Source organism: Megalops cyprinoides, chromosome 23, assembly GCF_013368585.1.
Source record: "Megalops cyprinoides isolate fMegCyp1 chromosome 23, fMegCyp1.pri, whole genome shotgun sequence".
NCBI classification, from domain to species: Eukaryota; Metazoa; Chordata; class Actinopteri; order Elopiformes; family Megalopidae; genus Megalops; species Megalops cyprinoides.
The window spans coordinates 18,958,583-18,982,299 of NC_050605.1; the positions used below are offsets into that span (position 1 = coordinate 18,958,583).

The 23,717-nt window shown below is 41.1% G+C and overlaps 1 protein-coding gene across 1 annotated transcript; it reads right to left on the minus strand.

Moving 5' to 3' along the window:
- Positions 1 to 1,553: 1,553 nt before the first annotated feature.
- On the minus strand, positions 1,554 to 23,517 carry LOC118770732 (antigen WC1.1-like). The gene is made up of 18 exons (XM_036518497.1): positions 23,332 to 23,517; positions 22,704 to 22,809; positions 22,386 to 22,484; positions 21,664 to 21,735; positions 21,189 to 21,266; positions 10,342 to 10,656; positions 9,575 to 9,582; positions 8,983 to 9,286; positions 7,801 to 8,115; positions 6,662 to 6,976; positions 5,489 to 5,767; positions 4,840 to 5,151; positions 4,486 to 4,572; positions 4,168 to 4,266; positions 3,175 to 3,246; positions 2,602 to 2,664; positions 2,271 to 2,348; positions 1,554 to 1,657 (listed from the first exon to the last, which is right to left on the minus strand). Exons 1-18 carry the CDS (start codon positions 23,515 to 23,517, stop codon positions 1,554 to 1,556), a joined length of 2,892 nt encoding a protein of 963 aa, XP_036374390.1.
- Positions 23,518 to 23,717: the final 200 nt, after the last annotated feature.

The following is a 23,717-nucleotide window of genomic DNA, read 5'->3' on the forward strand; positions in this document are numbered from 1 at the left end:
AACTCATGGTATTTTCATGGTATTTCTTTTGCATTGTTATAGCTTTGAGCATTTCCCTTTTGGTTTCAAAACTTACATGAATCAGTTAATCAAGTTGCATATGATTTTGCATGCTTTGTGCAGTACTGTTTCTGTGAGGGCTGATATTATATTGCACTATGCGTTTTATGTATTGAATGTATATCTTCAAATGATTTTCATTCTTAAATGATTGTTTAAACTTCTGATTTCAATCAGGATACATCCAAATTTCATTCATAATTTCATTCACAGCCTTCTTTGTAAATTCTCTTAGGTTCAAAGTCTAAATCCACGCTGCATCATAAAGCAAGACAAATAAATGATAAAATCGAAGGAAAAAAGAACATAACTTTTGATCAAAACGGAATTTATTTGAAAATATATAATGTACATATGAGGCATTTAAAAGAAAGCTGTAAATATAGAAAATAGTGGTATTTTAAACAAAAAAAGCAAAGTAAAGCAAAACAAACATAACAATCAATATGCTGAGAACATTTTAGAAAATATTAAAAGTTTAAAACAGGCATTGAAAGCTTGTTAAAAAATTCACTGACCGGTTCTTGAATTTTAGGAGAGAAATTAGGTTGCCCATAGTACATTCTCTTTATCTGAATATGGCAGATAGCATTGCAGGTTTGTTGTCTTATGAAATATACCTGCTATTAGCTAGCTTTAAAATAGTAACAAAAGGCAATATACAAGCCAGATATTCATTTGTTATCTGAGAGATCAGCAGTGGTGGCGGGTGAGCTGGAAACAGGGGAAGCCTGAACATTGCCTTTAAATCTATCATTACTTTCAACCCGTTTCCCTCTATCCTCCTTCATTAACAATAAAACAAATAATTCACAGAATAATTGACACCAATCACGTAATTAGAATAAATGATTAATAAACACCGCACATTGTAGTTTGTGTGTTTGCGAAAGCTACAACGTGAGATTGTTTAATTAACAAGGATGGCAATTTGAATAATTAAGTGGCAAGTAATCCCAAAGATTTCTCTAAATGTTTCACATTATAGCTTTCATGTGTTACAAAATTCTAATTACAAAACAGAACTAAATTTAGTTAAATCGATTTAAATTACTGAGCATAAACTTTTTGGGTTAGGTTGAGTGCAATGAACAATAACGTTTAAAAACACAGACCTCACAAAAGCTGTGATGTGTCATGAGCGTTTAACGTAATTTAAATCGATAAATGCCATCCTTGTTAATTAAACAATCTCATGCTGTAGCTCTCGCAATAGCACACAAATTTCACACAATCTGTGGTGTTTCACGAGCATAATCATTTATTCTAATTACGGCATCGGTGTCAATTATTCTGTGAATGATCTGTTTTATTGTTAATCAAGGAGGATAAATGGGAACAGGTTGAAAGTAATGATAGATTTGAAGGTAATGTTCGGACTCACCCGCCGCCACTGGAGACCAGACACAAGGCTGTCTTCACTAGTCACATGATTTAGGCCAGACCTCTCCTCATCTGCTTCAGCACTCCAGAGACCACCGCAGACGGAACTATCACTCTCTAAAGGCCCCTTCGCTGTTAAGAGGCTCCTCCCCAACATCATCATAGCCCATCTTCTCCGTCTCTAGAGGTCCTTCCATGGTCTTGACTTTGTCCACTACAGGGACAGAGGAGGGGACACGCGAGCAATGTACTCACAGAGACACAGAGAAGAGAAGGCTAAAATACATAATCATGCAGCAAACATGAACTACCTGAACCTGGACTTTGTTCCATGGCAATGACATCATCATAGTACTCTGGTGTTTCCCCCTTCAAAAGCTCTCCTTAAACAGAAAGAAGCAATGATTGTACTAGAATGATTCACTGAAACTCAGTGCTGCCATCATGTCCAGATCTCCCATTCCGGGATACAACAGATGCTCTGTGTGATCAGATGATTTCAGACATATAAAGGTTGTGTTTTTTTAAGAGTGGTGTGCTTTTTTTTTGTAATACTATTAACACTTGGTTGTATGGTACTGGTTGTCTAATGACCATGGACACTGACGCACACTCGGAAGCACACTCAGTTTCATTACAAAATACCCAACACAACCCTTGGAGAAAAGTAACAGCATATCTCTTAAACATTTACAACAGAATGTCAGTATCGCATTGAATAAATATCACTTAAAAAACAACTTTTAAAAACACTGAGCGCATATGTGCAAATTCATTGAGGAGAATTCTCTGATTCATCCCCATAGCTAATTAAAACAGACACTCACCTGCCACACTGCCTGTAATGGGATCTACAGTGATGACATCATCATAGCTGTCCGGTATGTTCTCTGACATAAGATCCCCTGAACCACAGAAAAGCACTGAGACTTATGGGTAACGTCTGTCCTTCATAACAGAGCGCAAAAAGAGCACACTAACATAGCTTGCATCATTTACTTTAAAACGTGAACTTTTTTTAAACATGACTGATTTTTTTTTACTTTATATTAAATATATACACCTTTAAATGTATACAATATGCAGAGTTTAATTCAGAGACAGTGATTCAGAACTGTGATTTGTCGAAGCACATTACATCTTCACCTCACAGACTACCTGTGCTCTCCTCCGCGATGACATCATCATAGTCCTCTCCTGTCTCTTCCTTCACAGACTCCCCTGAACCAGAAACAGCCTTGAACCCAGGATACTGGATACAACCCAGTGCTTCCAAGCAACACTGAATAACACTTTAACTGTGTATTCACACTGTTCTACCAGTCAGCAGAGGGTACAGTGTTTCATTTAGACCTGAATACTGATAAACATTTCACAGTCTTATATTCATGATCTTATATTGAACCTTAATCGCATCAGTGTGTCACACAGAAACCCAGCCAACTCAATCCCCTGCATTGGATCATTAAGTGAAAGGCAAAACAGATTGGGACACTGTTCCTATGTTTACTGTGGCACAGATACAACAGATACAATCCCATAGAAAGAGTGGACTTCCTATATGCCTTATTATTAGAAGGGCTATTATTGTGTTCGATAACACCCTCAAATAAGATCAAAGGACATAACTCACTATGACACAGAGGAGCAGAGGACCACTCGAAAGGAGTTCTGCCCCCTCCAAAATCACACTAACCACAGCAACTTCTTCTTCCCAACACCCACACTTACCCAAGTGCGATTGTCTCTCGCCATCCCCCACGTCATCATACCCAGGGGGCAGGTCCTCAGAAAGGACACTCCCTGTGAACAGGAGAGAAGGTCAGTCCTGTCTCTGCTCACAGCACACATGAGTTGTCCTCTGTTGTCTCTCAGAGTCAGAGAGGGCAAGAGGAGCGCAGTTTAGGAGCGCACGCTTACACGCATGAACACAAACACACTCACACAAAGCAAGAAGCTGTAACTGCTTATCGTGTACATCTTCCACTGCACTGCACGGCCATGTTTCTCTCTCCTCTCTCTGAGTGGTTTACAGTGCTGTAGCTGAATGACACATGTGGTTTCTATGCTGTGATCACATGCAGGATGCTTATTAGTGCAGAGTGCCATTATACTCATCTGCAGGAGAAACTCTGATACTTGGTACATGGTTCTGACTGGTTCTGCTGAGTGTGTGATATGTAAACAGCATTGCATTGTGTCTTTTTACATTTACATTTACATTTATTCATTTAGCAGAAGCTTTTATCCAAAGCAACTTACATAGGTTACAGTTCTTTACAATGTTATCCATTTATACAGCTGGATATTGACTGAGGCAATTGTGGGTTAAGTACCTTGCCCAAGGGTACAGCAGCAGTGTCCCAGCGGGGATCGAACCGGCAACCTTTTTCTCTGTCTGTGGAATGTGTGGGTGCACGTGTGTGTGTGTGTGTGTGTGTGTGTGTGTGTGTGTGTGTGTGTGTGTGTGTGTGTGTGTGTGTGTGTGTGTGTGTGTGTGTGTATGTGTGTGTGTGTGGGAAGCCATGCCTCATGTTTGCACAAACTCTCTGTAGCACAGCAGGGATTGTGACTATGTGTTTGACAGTGTAGAGTATTTGTGTGAGGTGCTGTGTGACGCTGTGTTCTGAGGCAGCGTGAGAGAGTGTGTAGGAGGGGTGTGAAACTACAGGGTGGCTTAACGGGGTGCTCTGAACATGTGGAGGAACAATCGAGTCCACTCACCCCTTCGGGGGGCGCCGTAGGTTCTTTCTCCTGCCAGTTTATACTCAATCTCCTCATAGACAGCCTCATACTGAGGGACATGGTCTCCTTGATACAGGGCTGTGGGATTGGAGACACAGAGAGTCACAGAGTCACCTCTCAGAGTCCAGATTTATACTTGCATGATGAACAAACCACACAATAGTATTCACAGAGTGAATCAGATGTATTAGCTTTCAATTCCATCCAGGGTTCCTGATTAATACATTAAGTCAATCATGGGGCTTCAATCGGTTATCATAACCATGTAATCATGACTTTCTTGTTGTTCATCCCTACCCTTCTTCAGGTCTCTATTTCGGAACAGCAGGACCACCACCACTGCCAGCAGCAGGAAGAACAGCGCCCCCAGCACCAGGAAGGCCACTGCAGGGATGGACAGAGGCTGAGGTGGAAGGGGAGGTGTCTTCTCAACCGGGGGAGGAGGGGCAGCTGGAAGCAGTGAGTGGTTAGCATTCGTTTGAGTGGCAGACATTTGTTCAGCCCTGTTGCCTAACTGCCATATTGTGTCTTGGGCCAAAATGATAGTCTCATCCATAGGTGAACATTAGGAGACTCTACACTTTTACAATTTAACAGTCAAATTACATTGTTCTCAGTGCTCTACCAGTCTGTGTACATTCATTGTCTCACCTGCACAGGTAACCCCTGCGTCCTCCTTGTGAGAGCAGTCACTCTGGTTCAGTGGGGAACGACAGCAGTCCCACAGGTGGAGCTCGTCTCCTGTGCAGTTCACCTCATCAAGCCAGATGGTGCTACTTCCCCTCCCAAATGTGGCATTGACCTCTGCCCTCACGGCCTCCCCACAGCCCACCTGTCTGCAGACCACCTGGGCCTCCCTCATGTCCCAGGAGTCATCACAGACAGTCCCCCAGGAACCCTCAATCCGCACCTCCACCCTCCCAGAGCACTTATTGGGGCCGACCAGCCGCAACTCCGGGGGCACTGGAAGAGAACATGTTAGTGGTGGTCAAAGATTCTCCTTGGTTTCTATGATACTACAGAGCTGAGACACTACACTTACCTGGGCACTGCTGCACCTGTGTCGTCTCCTGCTGAGGTGATGAATCATTTGGGGCAACTTCCTTGCTCTGACCTTCCAAAACAAACCAATCGTGTTCATGGGTGCTATTTTTTGTCAAAACGCCATTTGTTATTGTAATTTACTTTTTTATTGTACTTTACTTTGTTGGGGAAAAGATGTATGTGTTTGGTAAGGTATTTAATAGAGTTTAGAGGTCTTTACCTTTACAGCTGATAAGAGCAGCCTCTGTGAACGTACAGTCGTTGTCACCCCATGCAGAGGAGGGACACTGCCATAGGGACTCATCATGGCGTCTGCACATAATGTTGGCGATCCACTGACGAACTCCAACAGAGGTGGTTCCTGTACTGAACGTCCCTCCGTCCCCACAGCCTAACTGGCGGCAGATCACGGTGGCGGTGTCTTCCGTCATGCCATTATCACACACACTCCCCCAGGTGCCATTGTAGAAAACCTCTGCCAGTCCTGAGCAGATTTTGGTGTCTGTCCCCATTCTCAGTCTCAGCTGTTTGAACTCTGTCACACACACACAGGAAACAGTTTGAGGAAATTCAGCCTGACCAGTTTCTGTAATACAGCTGGAGTGGAAACTTCTTCAATGGTAAAGAGTAACTGAATAGGGATGAAAGGCCGTGTGAGTAACACTAATTCCTTCCAAATGGAGATATGGAGAGTAGTCAAGAAAAATGTTTAAAGTGCCTGGAATCTGTGTAAACATGTATGTCAGTTTTCATACATTTAGTTGAAATCATCAAATCTCTGTTCTGGTCTGATGTTTTTAATATTAATAAAACTGTCATACTAAAACAAAGAAAAAAAGAAAAGAAACAGATTACATGGGGTTTTACTAAAATTATGATAAAAAATTCCAACTCTAAATTGGGACTTAAAATAATAAGTACTCAGCAATTTACCCATTAATGTTCTGATGTTATGCACTAAAAATGTTGCTGTAATAAGTTGTGTCTTGTTAATAACATGTTTCAATATTGAAATCCTGTTAGTAAAACATTTCATATATATATATATATATATATATATATATATATATATATATATATATATATATATTTCCCTTTGTATTTCAAGTGCATGCAGGCTTGGTGTCATATCTGTTCTCTATGTTGATTCCCTTCATCACATCTCAACAAAAGTGAGATCATTTCTGATCAGGAAAGGTTATAATTCATGTAGTAATGATTTATCAATGTCAGACATCACTGTAATTACTGAACTGTAAAAGAAATTAATTTTCACAAAGTATACTATACTATTTACTGTACAGCTACTGTACAATGTACCTGCTGTCTAACTCTTTGGAAAGTGAGACCTGCTAACAGCTTCACTGTTCTGATGTTGTCTGTTTGCCACTCATTCTCAGGGAGTGACACTGAGCAAAGTTTTCTGTACCTGAACACATGATCCCCACGTCCTCCTTGTGTCTACAGTCCGTTTGTCCCCACTCTGCTTTGGGACACTCCCACAGGGACGTCTCGTTCCCTACACAGTCCACCTCATCCAGCCAGATGGGTCCAGTTCCAGGTCCGAATGTGGAGGTCTGCAGTACACTGAGGGCCGTCCCACACTGGAGCTGCCTGCACACCACCTGAGCATCCTGCAGGTCCCAGGAGTCATCACACACCGTCCCCCAGGAGCCCCTGTGGAACACCTCCAGCCTTCCTGCACAGTCCCCCCCTCCCCCCACCAGCCTGAGGGACCTGTGGTCTGAGATTGGGTGGGGGGGAAGGGGGAGGAGAGGGAAGGGGGAGGGAAGGGGGAGGGAAGGGGGGGGGGGGGCGAGAGAGCGAGAGAGAGAGAGAGAGAGAGAGAGAGAGAGAGAGAGAAAGAGAACGAGAGGAGGAGATAATGAGAACATTAAAATACAAAAGTATTGTTCATATTTGGGTTAATGCAATTTCATTTGGATTACAGTTCCATGAACATATGATATTATTCAGAAACTGCTGTAGGTGGTATATGAAACAGTAAAGCAACAGGCAGGAAGTGAGAAAAGACCTAAACTTTGCATGGAGGCATTTCTCATACTCTTTTACCAATAAAGTCAGTCACACTCACTCTGTCCAGACAGCTGCACCATCCCATCAGGAGCAGAGTGGGAAGAACCTGCAGATGTCATAAACATCCACTCAGTTTCGTACTGACATGCGTCTAAGCAGGCTATCAGTGCTCATTTTCAAAACCCAAGGTTTAGTGACACTGACTATGGACATCCTATTTACAGCTATGGATTTACATGCTGTTGTTCTGACACTTTCTATAGCCATAAAAAGTAAATGTATTTAAATAATCCATCACTTTGCATGTATTTGCAGTGTGTGGAAAAGATATTCACAGAGCTTCCTAAACCCCTCAGGCAGCTAATTTGTTCAAAGTACAACTTTTTGCAGCCTCAAATGTTGCAAAAGACATCTGACACCTGGAGGAGAGGCAAACCTGGAGGAGAGATCACACCCCCACAACGGAGCTAACACATACCAAATAACATGTTTACAGTATGGAGAGAATACCCAAATGATATCAGTCCTCACCAGAACAGATGACTCCAGCATCCTGTCCATGTGAGCATGCAGCACGACTCCAAGCAGAAACAGCACACTGGGAGACATGTGTCTCATTCCCCTGGCACTCAAACACATCAGCCCAAATTGAGCCATTCCCCTCCCCAAACCAGGCCTGCCCCAGCACTGCCACTGCTCTCCCACAACTCAGCTGCTGACAGAGGACATTGGAGGCTCTCATATCCCAGCATGCATCACACACTGTGCTCCAGGCACTGAGGTACTTCAGCTCCACTCGACCAGAGCATCTGTCAGAACCATTAACCAGTCTGGACTCTGTGTAACCTATAGACAGGACAATGGAGTTAGCTTATGACCAAATCTGAAATACAACCACCTTCCCACCTTAGCTTGAATATCATAATGATATAAAGTAAACTGGAATAGACAAAGTCATCATAATTTTATTTGTTTGCAATAACTGCATTATCATCAAGAGAACAGTGGGGAACTGTATTTAATATAGCAGGTGCAGGTGCAGGGGACAGAACAATACCACACCCAGGATGGGACACCAGTCCATCACACTCAGGTGCTCAGTAAACTTAGAAACACATAGACAGCACAAATCTGGATACACAACATGCAAGCCTCAGAGATTTGAATGCAGCATCTAAGAACTATGAAGTGACATTACCACCTACTGCTGCTCCATGCTGTCTGCCCAGAACTCCCCCAGGGTGAATTCCTGATACTGTATATCTGTATCCATCCTTCTCATATGTGTCTATAGTGTGCTATGTGAGGATTACCTGATCCATGGCAATAGACTATTAAATCCACTGTTCCCAATGAAAAACCGCTGTGACAAACGTTTCATTATACTCCACGTTTCTCAGACCTCTCCTGGAGGACCCCTTGTCCTGCATGTTTTAGATCTCTCCCTGCTCCAACACAGCTGATTTAAATGATCAAATCATTATGAACTACTGAAGCTGCTTAATAACAAACTAATCATTTAAATCAGATCTAAAACATGCAGGACAAGGGGTCCTCCAGGAGAGGTTTGAGAAACGCTGATTATACCTAAAGCTGTTACATGCACTACAATATTATAATGTTATCAGAAGAATTCAGTGACAATTAGAAAGGAAATCAGACAAATGTTTCATTGATCTCACTGAAACTCAAACAACAGAACAAGACTCTTACCAGAGCACACCAGTCCCACATAGTTCTCACGGTTGCAGTTCTGTTCCTGGGTGCGTGATGTCGGACAGAAGCAAATGTGAGATTCTTTTCCCCTACACTGAAGCTTCTCTGACCACACCTGGCCCTCCCCTTTGCCAAACCCAGCTGCCCCCAGGAGCCTTGCAGGAACCCCACAGCCCAGCTCCCGACACACAACCTCTGCATCCTGCTGGTCGAAGTCAGCATCACACACCGTGCCCCAGGCGTTCCCATCATGCACCTCTACTCTCCCAGAACACAGGTGAGTTCCTCCCACCAGCCTGACCTTTCGATGGGCTGGAGACCAACATGGAATAAACAGTGATAAAGCAGCAACCACTAACAGCACTACTAAACCAAGTTCACTCACAAGTAATAAAACCTGGGTTCAGTTTCAAGCAATATTTTCTTTTTCAATTTAGGTTTGCTTATAGTTTCAAAGGAAAATACATGAGCTCATATGTTAAAAAAAAAAAAGTTTCTTTTTCATTTATTTAGTTCTCTGCTGTTTCATAAAGAACAGTATTCTACCAGTTTCAAATTGTAACTGACATTTAATTCACTTGGTTTTTACCATTTGGTCTTCTCTGGGGTATATACAGGTACAATCGAGAATACAGGCATCTTAAGCAATCTTAAGCAATCTTTTTCCATGTATTATAAAATGCTTTCACCATTAAATAGTGATGAAAAGCATTGTGTCTATCTAAAGTAAGTTTCCCTTTGGGTGTGAATGACACACAAGCCAGGCAGCTGCAGTAGAAGCAAAATCATACTTTCAGTTTGGTGCTGATTTAATATACAGTACATTTCCAGTTAAATTGGAATGTGTTTGCTTACAAACTTTAAAAATCTTTGATGGACCAAAACAGGTCAGTTCCAAATGATCCACAACCACCCCTCTGTAGTGATCTTTATTTGTTTTAACTTGTGTCTTGGTACGATTATGTGTCTGTATGTTTCACATATAACCCTTTAACAAACACTAACATCTGAGACAAAGAGTGTCTAATGACAAATGTAGTAGCTGTGAAAGTGCCATAAGATAACCCGTTTTAATGGAATTACGTGAATATAAATCTGTACAACTATGACACATGGGATAATGCATAATTATATGAAAAAGCACAATTAATTTGGACAAAATATTCAAGAAGATAATTTGTATTGAAATATATTGCTGTGATTGTTTATATTCTGGATTAATAATCCAAATGGTTACAACATACACATTTTAGAAGCAGTTTATTACTACAATTTTAATTTATTGTAAGTAGTTAACAATAAGCTGAGTTGCTGTAAGAGCATGGATAATAGCTGAATAACTGAGTTGTCTCCTACCTGAACAGATCACTCCAGCATCCTCTGCATGACCACAGTTATGGTTATCCCATCCTCCTGAATCACAGTTCTTCAGTGTGGACTCTGCCCCGTTGCAGGACACATCATCCATCCAGATTCTCCCTGACCCGGCTCCAAAGTGAGCTCCACTCGGTGCTTCCACAGCAGCCCCACAGCCCAGCTGTCTACACACCACCTCAGCATCTGTCTCATCCCAGTCATCGCTACACACTGTCCCCCACTCTCCCTCATGATAAACCTCCACTCTCCCAGCACAGGGGCTGCCTCCATTCACCAGCCTCACATCATCACTGCCTGGAGACACAAAAGAGAGAGAGGACATTTTATTAGAGACATTTCCCACAGACTCTCATACAATTCTTTCATAGTAGATTAGCGGATCAGATTTAAATAATATCACATATAAATTATGGAAAATCAGCAAAAATACTCATCCACTTGCCAATGGGTAGGTGCCAATGGGTGAGTATCAGATTTGCTCCTCTGGCAGTGAGACTTTTGTCATTCTCATGAAGACCACCCTGTTTATATGTATACATGTCTGCTGTGGTCAGGAAAGGACGCCGTTTTATGCCTGACAACTGCAGGAGCGATAATGTTGACCAGTGAGCATTAAAGGTGTCTGCCGACCGTCGACACAAATATTCCTGCTCTTAGCGTTTTAATGCCGATTCCAGTTCTACTTTGGGGTGGTCGTGGGATTTCGGGCATTTGCAGACAAAATTAGAGCACGTTTTCTCCATTTTTTTGTGCTCAGGGTCTAGTCATCAAAGTTTTTATTTTCCATCACTTCAAAAATAAGCAATGCATTAAAACAAGTCCTCTGGCTGATGTCAATAATCCATTCAACGTAATGGAGACTTTATGCAACGGTGAATAATTAATAACATCAATATCGATAACAATGTCTAAGTAACAAAGCGGGATTGCTGACTTGGTAAGGAAATTGTTTTCGCGGCGTGGGCAATGCCATTACATTGTGAAATAAGCAATATGGTCTAGACGTTGTCACGCATTTTAATTTTTAAAACTATCAATTATCTTCCTAGCTCCATATCGGGAAATCACGGTCATATTCCCATACGCCTGATAATTAAATGTTCTCAATTTCCCACCTGCTTAAAGCAATGTCCTTGCTGACCAATGCAATGGCACGCCAGTCAGAAACAGATTGTTTTTTGTGGATGCCATCGTCAACAGTTGACAAAGAAAGCAGAAAATGTCCCATATGCGTGTATGCTTCACTTAACCGTGCTATCTGTGTTTTCGACAGGCAGTGTGCTAAAAATACACAAATGTCTAAAATGCAGTTTTATCTTTAATGAAGAAAGTATCATACTATCCAATCTAAAAAATCTGTTTCATAATTGCATGCATTCTACTAATTTACCAAAAATACATTCCGTCATGCATGAAATAAATCTTTGAAACATTATGTCTAAGTTCAGATTTGTTAATAATAATAATAATAATAATAAATTATCATTATTATATTTACATTTATTTATTTGGCAGACGCTATATCCAAAGCGACGTACAAAAGTGCATACAGTAAGTATAGCGACAGTACGGGGACAGGATGTGTACAGTTCCACAATGAGACAGTTCTCAGCTGAGAGCCTGAGGATGCAGAACTAGCTAATTTATACAGCTACAGGGTATAGGGCAGCTAACAAGATCTGAATTCAAACAGGGCAATGAGTGCCAGAGTAAAGGCGGTAACAAGAATTTTAAGGTAGAAGGTATTATTATTATTATTATTATTATTATTATTATTATCAAAGCAATCAAGAATGTGGTATTTCGGTAGCTATATTATTTTTCGTATATCATATTACAAACATATTGTGGGCGGAAATCACGACACATTAGAGAGACCTGAATACAAAAATTCAAAGCTATAAAGAATCCTGGATTAATTGATGGAACTGAAATTAACCGTACGATTTGTCAATCATAATGACCGATGCTTGTGTAACTATTCCCGATCATTAACAGTTTAAATGGATTGGGGTGTGCGACAAATTAACTGTCATTAACGTCAAATATTGTCCTATATGACTGTACGTTCATTTCTAATGAAAATTTTGTGCTCTCATATTTGCTGCCGTTGCTTTGACAAAAAAAATTCGCAATATTTGTATAATGTATTAATGAACCAATCACAAGACCGCGTTGCTGCCTCTGCCTAATCTTGTTCGTTATATCTATTATTGTTACATCCTATTGTTAATTGGTCAGTTGTCTATAAACACACACCCGGCAGTCTTTGTCTTAAAGATTCATCGAACAACGTGAAGTATACCTTTACTCTTACATTTGTGTCATCTTTTGGTATTCCATATCCATAATAATAAAGGTTTTTTGAACAATCAAATATTGTCAACAGAGCCTTGGATACATTTTCACGTTGAGGCAAAATAACTAATTAATTTTCACACTGAGAGGTATTTACTATCTTGGGCGTTATGAGAATCTTCATCTGATGACTTTTCCGCAGAGTTGATATTTCCAGCCCCGCCATCGCTCTTTGTAGATTCCAATACCTTATATAGTATAGGTCTATGGTTGTTATATTTCCTTTCGTTCGCGTAATCTTTTTATGTTTTCCTGTTTTTTACTGATTTTCTTTCTTTTTCTTTATTTCCTTTTAACATTTTACTGTGAATACCCACTGTTTTCTATACTACTCTAATATTTCCTCCTGTTGGTATTTACTCCACATTAAAGGGACTTATAAAAGTCGGCAGCATTTAGAGTTGTGACTAACAAAGCAGTTGTCGTAGTTACGCAGTTGACACTTTGCTGTGAATTCTAATTTGTTACACATGGTTTTTACTTTTACTATATTTATTTATCTATTTATCTATTTATTTATTCTCTGCTACCTATAAGCAGCTCTTGGTTCACGTCGTTTTTTTAACTCCCTGATAAAGGCATGATGCTGAAGTGAGTCGGAAGTTCTTGATATGCTCGTGTAGAACCTGCCATGTAATGAAAGCATGACAACTTTTTCACTTCAGCTGAGCGACTTGGTTCTTGTGTTGTTTTCATTTATACAACCCGGGGTTGTCAACCCCGCTATTACAAGAGCACCTCCTATTTTGGTTACTATGGTTAAATTTTTAAGAAGCTCTCCCCTCCATTTTATTCTTTATTTTTTTCAGTTTTAGTTGATTAAATTATGCGCCATTGCGCTCCGACGAGAACCATTTTACATGCTTTAAATGGACTCAAATTCATTTCATTTTTTTTTATAAACGGGGTATGCATATAAATTATTCTTCCCCATGGCTTTTGATCATTAAATGCTTCTTATTCTTATATGAGCATTGACTATGAACAGAGTCCACTGCAAATATGCCTGAAGGTGCATTAATTTATATTAACAACGATGAATCCAAAGCTCTAATCGCTTCCTTTGCTTCTGATCTAAATTAGTATGCAACATCAACGTTTGTATTATCTGTATTATTTTTAATTGCTGCCTACAATTTCTGGAGATAAAAAATAAAATGTAAAAATAATAATTTTTAAAAATGTTATTTCAGTTAGAAATGATCTTTGTTGACCCAGGTATGCCTGTATTGCATTATTACGTGAATACACATGGTAGTATGGTTTATTATATTTCCCTTTGTGTTTATTTCTTAGCACGTACAGCACAATATTCGCGCGTTTATCCATTAGCTGTGATCTTAACATATGCCCCTCGAGCAGTGGCGATCCCCTGGGTATAAAGTTCGTCCAAACATCGATTTAGAAATCGAGTGAACAGATGTGCAATAGGAGTGCATCTAAGGACGAGTGAAACTCCAATAAATCCTCATGAAAACGAGGGTCAGCTGTAGAAATTTCGCACTGATCGACACGTTTCGGCGGTAGCAGCGGCACAGGGACTGCCACCATCTACCAGCCTCACGTCACCGTGTGTATCTGGACAGCCATTCACTTAGTATGTGTATCAGACATCACACAGTTCCTCTGTAGTAAATATAGCCTACCGATGGGGTCAGACAAAACCATACAAAATCCATCGACTCAATTTTTGAATAAAATGTTATATATTTTAATATTTCACATAAACAGCGTTGTCAATACGCTCACTCTGATCATCTCTAAAATGTGGAGCAGGAAGAAATCATTCCCAAAGATTGTATAGATGGAGAAATTAAATGCCATTTGCTCTCTCAAGCTAGATGTTGTCTTCCTCTCTGGATATAGACTTCTATCATGTAAAGGTAACTCTCAAAAAGGTCATCTTAACATAAACATATACTGCTGTAAGTACAGAAAAGATAATATGATACAGAGGTCATTTGATTCATTGATTCAGAAGACATTTGTTCCTCTCTACAGTCCATACTGTTGTAAAAACACGCTAAGAATGGAATGCGCTGCATACGCACTTGGCAATACATTATACAGTACACACACACACTAATATATATATATATATATATATATATATATATACGCACACACACACATATAATACATTATACACTGATAATACTTGTGAAAAACTTATCAATAGTGTCACCTCACAGCTGTTTTCCAATAAAAGAATATTTCATTTTGGCTGGTGTCACCAGAGGCTCTTATCTATAAACACATACTGAGTATAATTTTTTAAAAAAGATTTACACAGGAAGTCTGGCTCTGGATGTGAGCGGCTCAGCCCTGCGCTTGGGGCTGAGGTCGACGCAGGTGTCGCGGCTGAACACCGGAATGGAATAAATATAAATGCTCTTCTGATCTAAAGCGCAAGATAAATGCAGCTATACAGCAAGCCAGACATTAACTGACAAAAACATATCAAAACACAGACATGCCTCTCCAACTGATATTAACAAATATTACCCTAACTCCACCAAATGTAATGAAGTAATTGTACTCTACAGGAGCATTAATTAGCCATTAACCCTCTAATAATTGTTTGTTTTAATAAAATATTTGTTATCATGGGTTTTTGTTAAAGTGCTCCATCAGTGTAACCACCTGCACCTTTAAACACAGAGAGATAATTAAGTAAAGCTATTCCCCTTCATCACATCATTCCAATACTGAATACCCTGTCAGAATGGCACTCATTCAACACTGGATCCGCAGATTTTACCCAGTCCCTGGACAGTGTCTAGCTGGAGAGGATGAACACGGTACTTACTGGCTGTGGAGAACAACAGCATGGAGGAAAGAGAGAGGAAGAAAAGACAGCTATCCATCTTCAGCAGTACAGAAGAGCCCTCCTCAGAGTGGAGTGGAGCAGAGCAGAGACTCAAACCTTCCCCTCTGAGCCCTCAGAGCAACTGAGCCCCTGTGCATCATTCCACCCCCCTCAGAGAGAGAGAGAGCTCACCCCACCCACCAATCACACTCACTGCTGCCTTATTAGAGAGAGTGCAGGAAAACTTCAAACAAGCGCTGTACCAAATCAGAGGACATTATTTACATTTTCTCCATATATTCCGATATTGCGTCGGTGTTGTCTGTCAGGACTCCTCCTGCCGACAGAAGACCCCACCCAGGTGGCAAACAGCACCCCTGACAGGCTGTGCATGAGAGAAGCACTTTTCGTACAATGATAGGGTCTGTCAACAAGCATTAACATCTAAACTGACTACCCAAATGGACAAATTATCATATAACCCATGATTAAATACAATTCATCTCAATATATAATTTCATTTTGAAAGGTTTTCAAAAATTTGTTGTTGAAAAATAAAAGAGGCTACAATATATTCTATAGTGAAATGTTTGCAGAGGAGTATCTCATGCTTTCTTCTGATGAGATCAGACTCTTATTTGAATGTCAGCTATTAGACAACTGCTGACCAAGGCGACAGTTATGAAACGGGAAGTTCATCTCACACAGACAGCACTGTAGAAAAGAGTGCAGTCCTCTCTGTGGGGGTAAAAGGGGCTGGTGGGGAGAGTGCGGCCCACAGCTGCTCGGTGGTGCTGTGTACAAAACTGGTCATTTACACATATATGTATATTTCTTTGCTTGAAACCTCATGTATGTAGTTAATCCCAACTACCACCTGAGGCAGAAATGAAAAGTCAGGCATAAACAATGGTGCCGCTCCAAAACCTGTCCATGGGACACCACTGCAAATACATGTAAATACACAACAACTACCTGCGTATTCTCAGACTTACAGAGTGAACTGCCACCATCATCCCCACCATCTCAATATATTAATACTAGAACTGCAAACTTGTGACACCATTCCACACTGTCATTGTTATTAACTCATTTAAGCTCGATAAACACATTAAAAATATGTACATTATTACCGTTTTGGTACACTGCAACATATTTCTGATTAATATTAATATATTTTAACATATTTCAGTAGATTCTTGGGCTGAACAAGATTTCTCAGTATATTACAATATATTTCATTTCAATATGGGAATGTTCACAATTACTGTATGTTATTTTTATGCTCCCTGCATTAGTATTTTACATACTTTATGTAAATATACATTAAAGTCATACTTTAGATGTACATGACTGATTCTTTGGTACTGAGTGGAAAACATCATGTTATTGAAAATAATATTTAAATGATACATTTATAATGTAAACTAATAAATAAATGACAACATAACATGACAAGTGACTGACATTGAATCATTGGGCAATACTGACAAATTCTATTTTTAAGAGGGTTTATATAAAAAATATGCACACAAGAAAGTTGCACAGCAACCAGACCAAAGAGGCAACAGCAATGCAACCGTGACTAAATATGGGAGAAAAAAATGTTCAGTCTACATCGTTGGAAGGTTGTTATATAGTTTACACAGATAGACTGGGAACAATTACCTTCCAAAATGTAAATGAGGGCCATTAAACTACAACAAAGTCAAAATGTTCAGTCTTCTTGTGAGCATTCGCAGTTATTATACTTGACAATGTACAACAATATGCATTTAGTAGATTTGATGATTTTCCCTTACACGTGTTAGCATGGTAACAAGGTTGTCCATTATAATGTGATAACGTATGTCAAAAAGGACATAGTAGACATACATGTCTTACACACATTGTCAGACACACCACCAAAAATGTCCTCTGTTTTCAGGATAAAGTAGGTTGTGTCTTTGGTCGTCTGGAGATGCCTCTCCATCAGCCTGTCCTGGTGACGAGAGGGACAGTTGAAGCGTAACTTCTCTCCGTCTGACAGAACAGTCCACAGCCTGATGACCTCACCTGCATTCTAGTGCCTCCAGTCAACGCTGCACAACCTCACTATGCTCCAGTAGCCAAGCTGGACGTCTGCTTCTTGATACTTTTTAATTGTGAAATGTCAGTTTCCTTTAATGTAGAGGTTCTGGTTGTTCAACAAATAAAAGTCAGTCACATATCTCAACAGTGAAGTCATACACCAGCATCTTTCAGGGCAGCAGGTGGAGCAGTGCCCCAGGGAGGAGTCTGTTAGGTGGGGAACTGGGGACAGACCTCAGAGTGGCTGAATGGGAAGGCTCAGACATGGGTGTGTTAATGGTACCTGACTGGGCTGCTAATCAGACAGGAGACAGAGCTCTGACTGATGGTGAAGTGAGGAGACCGACTGTAGAATCCACCCCATCCTCCACATCCTCAAAGCCCTGACACTCCACATTCAGGTGTTCCTCATCAGCAGCCCTGCCTGGGGTATCTGGCGTTTTGCAGTATTCTGCCCGAACGAGAAAACACCCAATAAGACAGTAGAAAATGATTTCCCTCAACAGATTTCACTTGATTCTTACAAAGAACGACAATGAGAACAAAATTCACACACGTACTCATTCCAGCTGAGCTCTCTTAGGATTAACTTTAATGGAACACATATCATCATTTGACATTTGAACATGCTCTAAATTACTGAACCAAGTGAACCCATGTGGTTTTTGACGCTATGCGCCTCAAAAGACGGGCTAGTTTTCATTCAGATTTGAGACCGCTGGAAATAATGATTTAGCACTTATTGCTTACGCAAAGTGCAATTAAATTGAATGGAATTAAATGAAACTAAAATGAAATGCAGGAAGTAGAGGCGCAATTGCTTTGTACGTTTTGTCAGTCGTTCTGGATGAGAGAATCTGCCAAGTAACAAAATGCTGAGTTAACGTTAACTAACTGTAAACGGAAAACAGGTCACCTAGCTGGGTTGCAATCGAATGGTCGCTCTGCCCGCAAAAAATGCTCACAAGCGAGGTAACTACACAACTAAACAATACTGAAAACACGCCAGCAATAAAACAATATACCTAACGTGCAAAACAAACCTGGAGGAAGAACTAGAGATATGGACTACATTCTTGTTAGGTAACGACAAAGCCCTCGTACCAAGAAAAACGCAAACAATCCGACAAGCCACTTCATGATCGAAGGGACCACATTTTAAAGCGCTTATACAATGAGTTATTATGTAAACCATGTGACGGCCAATGCACTGATGAGGAAAAAAAAGTTACTTATCAAAACTTACCCGATTTAACTGGAGAAAACTTCAACTGCAACAATCTAACTGCAATGACGTCTGATATGGCGCCGCGACTTGGTAGAACGGTCTGATGACGAAAGAAATACTGATGGGCTCTGATTGGCTAAGAGTTTTGACACTGACAGCAATTTGAATACGGGCTCGTCTGTGATTGGGCGACATTAACAGAAGCTTCTGCCGCCAGCGTTTCCAAAACTTTGGCGCTTTGCAGGAAGTTCTTCAATAACCGCATGAATTCGCAAGGCTGCGCCCAATGGCCCTGGCAGCGATGCTTATTGTATATTCAAGGAATCCGTGCATTTCTAGTAAATTCTATACTAGAGAGGTGTGATAATCTAAACCCGTATTGTTGTTGTTGAATGTTTTAAAATTCACCCATAGAGCTCTTTCGTTGCATTTGTAATAGCGTTGCAAACGATTAAAATGATGTGTAAATATTGTGTTGTCGTTATCATAGACAAATTCGCTTGAATAATAGTGCCATCAATTGTATCTACACTGAAATGAAAATTAAGGAAGTTTTACCGTTTGTTAAGAGACGGAGCGTAAAGGTTATCCCTCCCCCTGTAACTCAAGGGGCGAAACATCGCTTGTAAGCCTTATGGGTAAAGTGAGTGAAGGTGGTCCCATTCAGTGCTGCTTGTGAAATCATAAACGGCAAGCCCTCACGTAAACCCTGCCAAATCTTGTAAACACCTGTAAAGTTTGCCATTTCAAAGCCTCGTCTCTGACTGCCTGGCCTGTCTGTTTTTAGGCACTTGCTGCAGCTGCGAGCAGCCTGTGGAATACAGCCACTGTCTCTGGTCCTGATGGCTTTTGGTGGTGAGGCGTCCCTCAGGAAGTGGATGGTGCTGAATGGACAGCGGTCACTTCTGGAGTCCAGACTGACGCTGACTCTAACAGCTGCAGCTACATCTCTCTCCGCCACAGTGTGTCAGTGGGACATGATTCCAGACTGCTCCCTGTGAGTGTGACACTCACATACCATCAGACACAGGAAGTCAGTTAGATGGCAGAGATCTAGCTGGCAGGAAGGCCCTACAGGATATGGCAGCAGCAGAACGGTATGACACACTTAACAGTGAGCAGGTTTAGTCAGGTTCTGGGATAACAGGCCAAATAGGACACATTACTGCATTTTTTTTTCAATTTATCTGACATTAAATGTTAATCAGGAAATGAAATGTTATTTCTAGAAAAAATGCTATGTCTAGCGTTATGTTCTATTTTTTTTTATTTAGGTAATGAATTTCGATTTCAGGTTGCAAATGCATGAAAAGTACATGGCTGAAAACACAGCTATAGCACATATAATAAATCCACAATTAGCTACATGTTGCTCCTTAAGTAAAAAATATTTACTACAATGATTTTTCACCTGTTCAAATTAAAGGATGCTCTCACTTGAACCAGAGACCTTTATTTGGTAGGTGAGACAGATATGGATGTGGTATAGGCTATAGGGAAGAGAATACAGACAATGTAGTGTGTAATGACCAACCCTGTAGTGTTATTCTACATATTAACAACACATAATCAACATTATAACCTCCATGCAGACTTCATTTAAATCGGTATGTAGGTCCAGTATTCTCTGAAAATGATTTAACCAGTACACTTCCATCTTTTTTCAAAGCTCTGGATGTATATTGTGCACACACTCAATGGAAATACTTCATAAAAAAACGTTATGTTTGGTCAAACTTGAATTTATTTAAAAAATATATGGAGCACATATTAAACATTTAAAAAGGAAACTAAATACATCTGTGGATCCAAAAGAAATTTTCCTATCTTAAACATAAAACAAAGCAAAGCTAAAAAATGCTCTGAGAACATTTTAAAAATGTTAAATGTCTTAACTATGAAATCTTAAAATTCTATATCAGTACAAACCTAAATTTTGATGGCAGTAATAAGACATTTTGTGTAATAAAAATTGTAATGAAAATATTCTGAAAAAGCAGAAAACATACAAACAGGAGAAAACAAGTTTTTTTTTTTTTTTTGCAGTAGATCTCTGATCTCATCTCTCAAAAATCAAAGTACAAACTCAATAGCAGAGTCATCCTAGTTGAGGGTACTGGCACATTTTATCAGGACCTACAAATGTATTTAGGGCCCATCACTCCTCTTTCGCATACTTTAAGTAGGATAGATAAACTGCAGAGTTTGCACAGGATTCTGGGATTCTGATGGAAACACAGTTCTGATCAAGGGGAATATAAATGAATGGAAAACAACAGTCCTAGGCTAGGTAATGCATGATTGGCTCAACCTTTGAAAACAGTGACCCACTCTCCCAGCAGCCAATCAAAAGACTCTCACCTGCCGCACTGCCTGTACTTGGATCTACAGTGATGACATCATCATAGTCCTCCAGTGTGTTATCTGTCACCAGGACCCCTGTACCAGACACAGAAAAGCAAGGAGACTTCAGGGTAAAGATTGTACTTCCCAATCTTTTTTGTGAAAAAAGATGATTCTTTGCATAATTTACATAAAAGATACAAATTTCCCAACACTGGACAGAACATCTGTACTCTCCTCCCTATACGCTCTTAGAACTTCTGTTACTTCTGTTATGATATAGCGGCTGATTAATAAATAAAAAACACATCTCACATCCCAGATATGAGCAAAACACATCATTGTGTCACAGAGGAGCACTCAAAGGGAATTCCACCCTACCCAAAATCAGGCCACCATTTAACCACAGCACCACCCCCGACATCCACTGACAGCTCAGGCCACGTCACTCAATTCCACCCCACTAGCCACACCCACCCTCCCACCCACTTGCCCGAGAGGGAGTGTCCCTCGCTGCCCCCCACATCTTCGTACCCAGACGGCAGGTCCTCAGAAAGGACACTCCCTGTGAACAGGAGAGAAGGTCAGTCCTGTCCCTGCTCACAGCACACATGAGTTTTCCTCTGCTGATGTCTCTCAGAGTCAGAGAGGACAGGAGGAGTTTAGTTTATGCACTTATGCCCAAACACGTGCAAACAGCAAGAAGCTGTTATTTGTTATCATATACATCATCTTCTACTCTACGGCACAGCCGTGTTTCAGTCTCCCCTTCCTGAGTGGTTTACAGAGCTGTAGCTGAAAAAACGCTCATGTGGTTTCTGTGCTGTAATAACATGCACACAGCAGGACGCTTATTAGGCAGGGTGCCGTTAGTCTCATCTGCAGGAGATACTCAGATACTTGGTGCATGGTTTTTATTGGTTGTGCTGCGCCCAGTGTGTGATATGCCAACAGCAGTAGCAGCTGGCTTCCTCTGTGTGCGCACCAGAAATATAAGTGTGTGTGTGTATGTGTGTGTGTGTGTGTGTGTGTGTATTCGCACGTGTATGTGTCCGCATGTTTACATCTGTGTGTATGTGACTTCTTGTAGTGAGAAGCTGTGTGACATTGTGTTAGGTGCTCTTTGATAATGCGTGTAGACGGGGGGGAAACTGGGAGGGGTGTTTAGAAGGGGTGTTGTCCTGAGTGTGTCGAGGATCAATAAGATCTCCTCACCCATCGGCGGGGTGCTGTAGGCTCCTCCTTTGGCCGGTTTATACTCAATCTTCACATAGACAGCATCACGCAGAGGGGCGTGGTCCCTCACAGACAGGGCTGTGGGAGAGAACACAGAGAGGCAGACTCAAGCAGTCACCTCAGAGAGACCAGATTTCTACTCATACAATGAACAAACACACAATGGTATTCAGAAAGTGCAAATCTAACAGAATACCTTCTTGCTTCATCAAAACCTTTTGATTTATTCAGAGTTCATTACGGGGCTTCTTTACTGAAAATAACTGTGATCACTATTCTCTCTGGGCCCATTCCTACCCTTCTTCAGAGCTCTGTTCTGGAACAGCAGTACAACCAGCACCGCCAGCAGCAGGAAGAACAGCGTCCCCAGCACCAGCAAGGCCACTGCAGGGATGGACAGAGGCTGGGGAGCAGGAGTGGGTGCCGTCTCATCTGGGAGAGGAGAAACTAGAAGGTGCCAATGGAAGCCAGTTATGGTTGTAAGTTCATACGCTGGCTAGGACTCCATTTTCTGTTTGGCTCATTGAAGGAAAGCTAAAGTAGTTATAATTTAATAGTAAAAAATCATAATCTCGAAATTAAAGTGTGACGTGATTCAGCCACTCCCAACACAGACAAGTGTCATGTTGGAGTTTATCAATTACATGTAAGAAGTCAAAAAATGGCACCTTCCTTCATGGAACATGTACTCTGGGAGAATTTTGTAGTGCAGTTGTACCCTGGCTGACCAGAACACAGCTGATAACTGACATAGTGAACTGACAGAATGCCCAGCTCCCCTGACCCTTCAATTTAACCGCCTGTAAAAGTGGGTGAGTGTTCTTCCAGTGTGTTTGTACTTTTGCTGTCTCACCTGCACAGGTAACCCCTGCGTCCTCCTTGTGAGAGCAGGCACTGTGGTTCAGGGGGAGGACAGCAGTCTCACAGTCTGAAGACACTGGTGAGGATACAGATGACACTGAAACTGAGGTTCAACATTCAACCCCGTTCTTGGCCGGGCGGCAAAGAAGTCCACTTCTGGAAACTTCTGGATGAGGGCCTTGGTGTCTTCCCACCAGTCGCGCCACAAGGGCTTCCCACCGGCGAGGGAGCAGTTCGTTCCCCCGCCCATGGCCAAAAACAGAGGGACAGCTCCCCCCTCTCCTCCCTCCTCAGTGAAGCGTACACATTAACCACGCATATGCCCGCCCCCTGCCACTCCACATCCACTGCGAGAAGGCGGCCCGGCACTGCCTCCTCCTTACCCACCACCACCACAAAATCAAAAGACTTAAACAGAACCACCACCCCCGAACTACAGGTGTTGTTGCC

Bases quoted from the DNA above. Each gene is read 5' to 3' on its own strand.
- LOC118770732 (XM_036518497.1), bottom strand. From the start codon at position 23,517: ATGGGCGGGGGAACGAACTGCTCCCTCGCCGGTGGGAAGCCCTTGTGG. The intron at 10,657-21,188 runs GTGAGAGTCTTT...TTGTGTCTCCAG, and splicing joins AAGTACAGGCAGTGCGGCAG to GCAGTGATGATGTGAGGCTG. The intron at 6,977-7,800 runs GTGAGGACTGAT...ACCCAATCTCAG, and splicing joins TGCTGGAGTCATCTGTTCTG to ACCACAGGTCCCTCAGGCTG.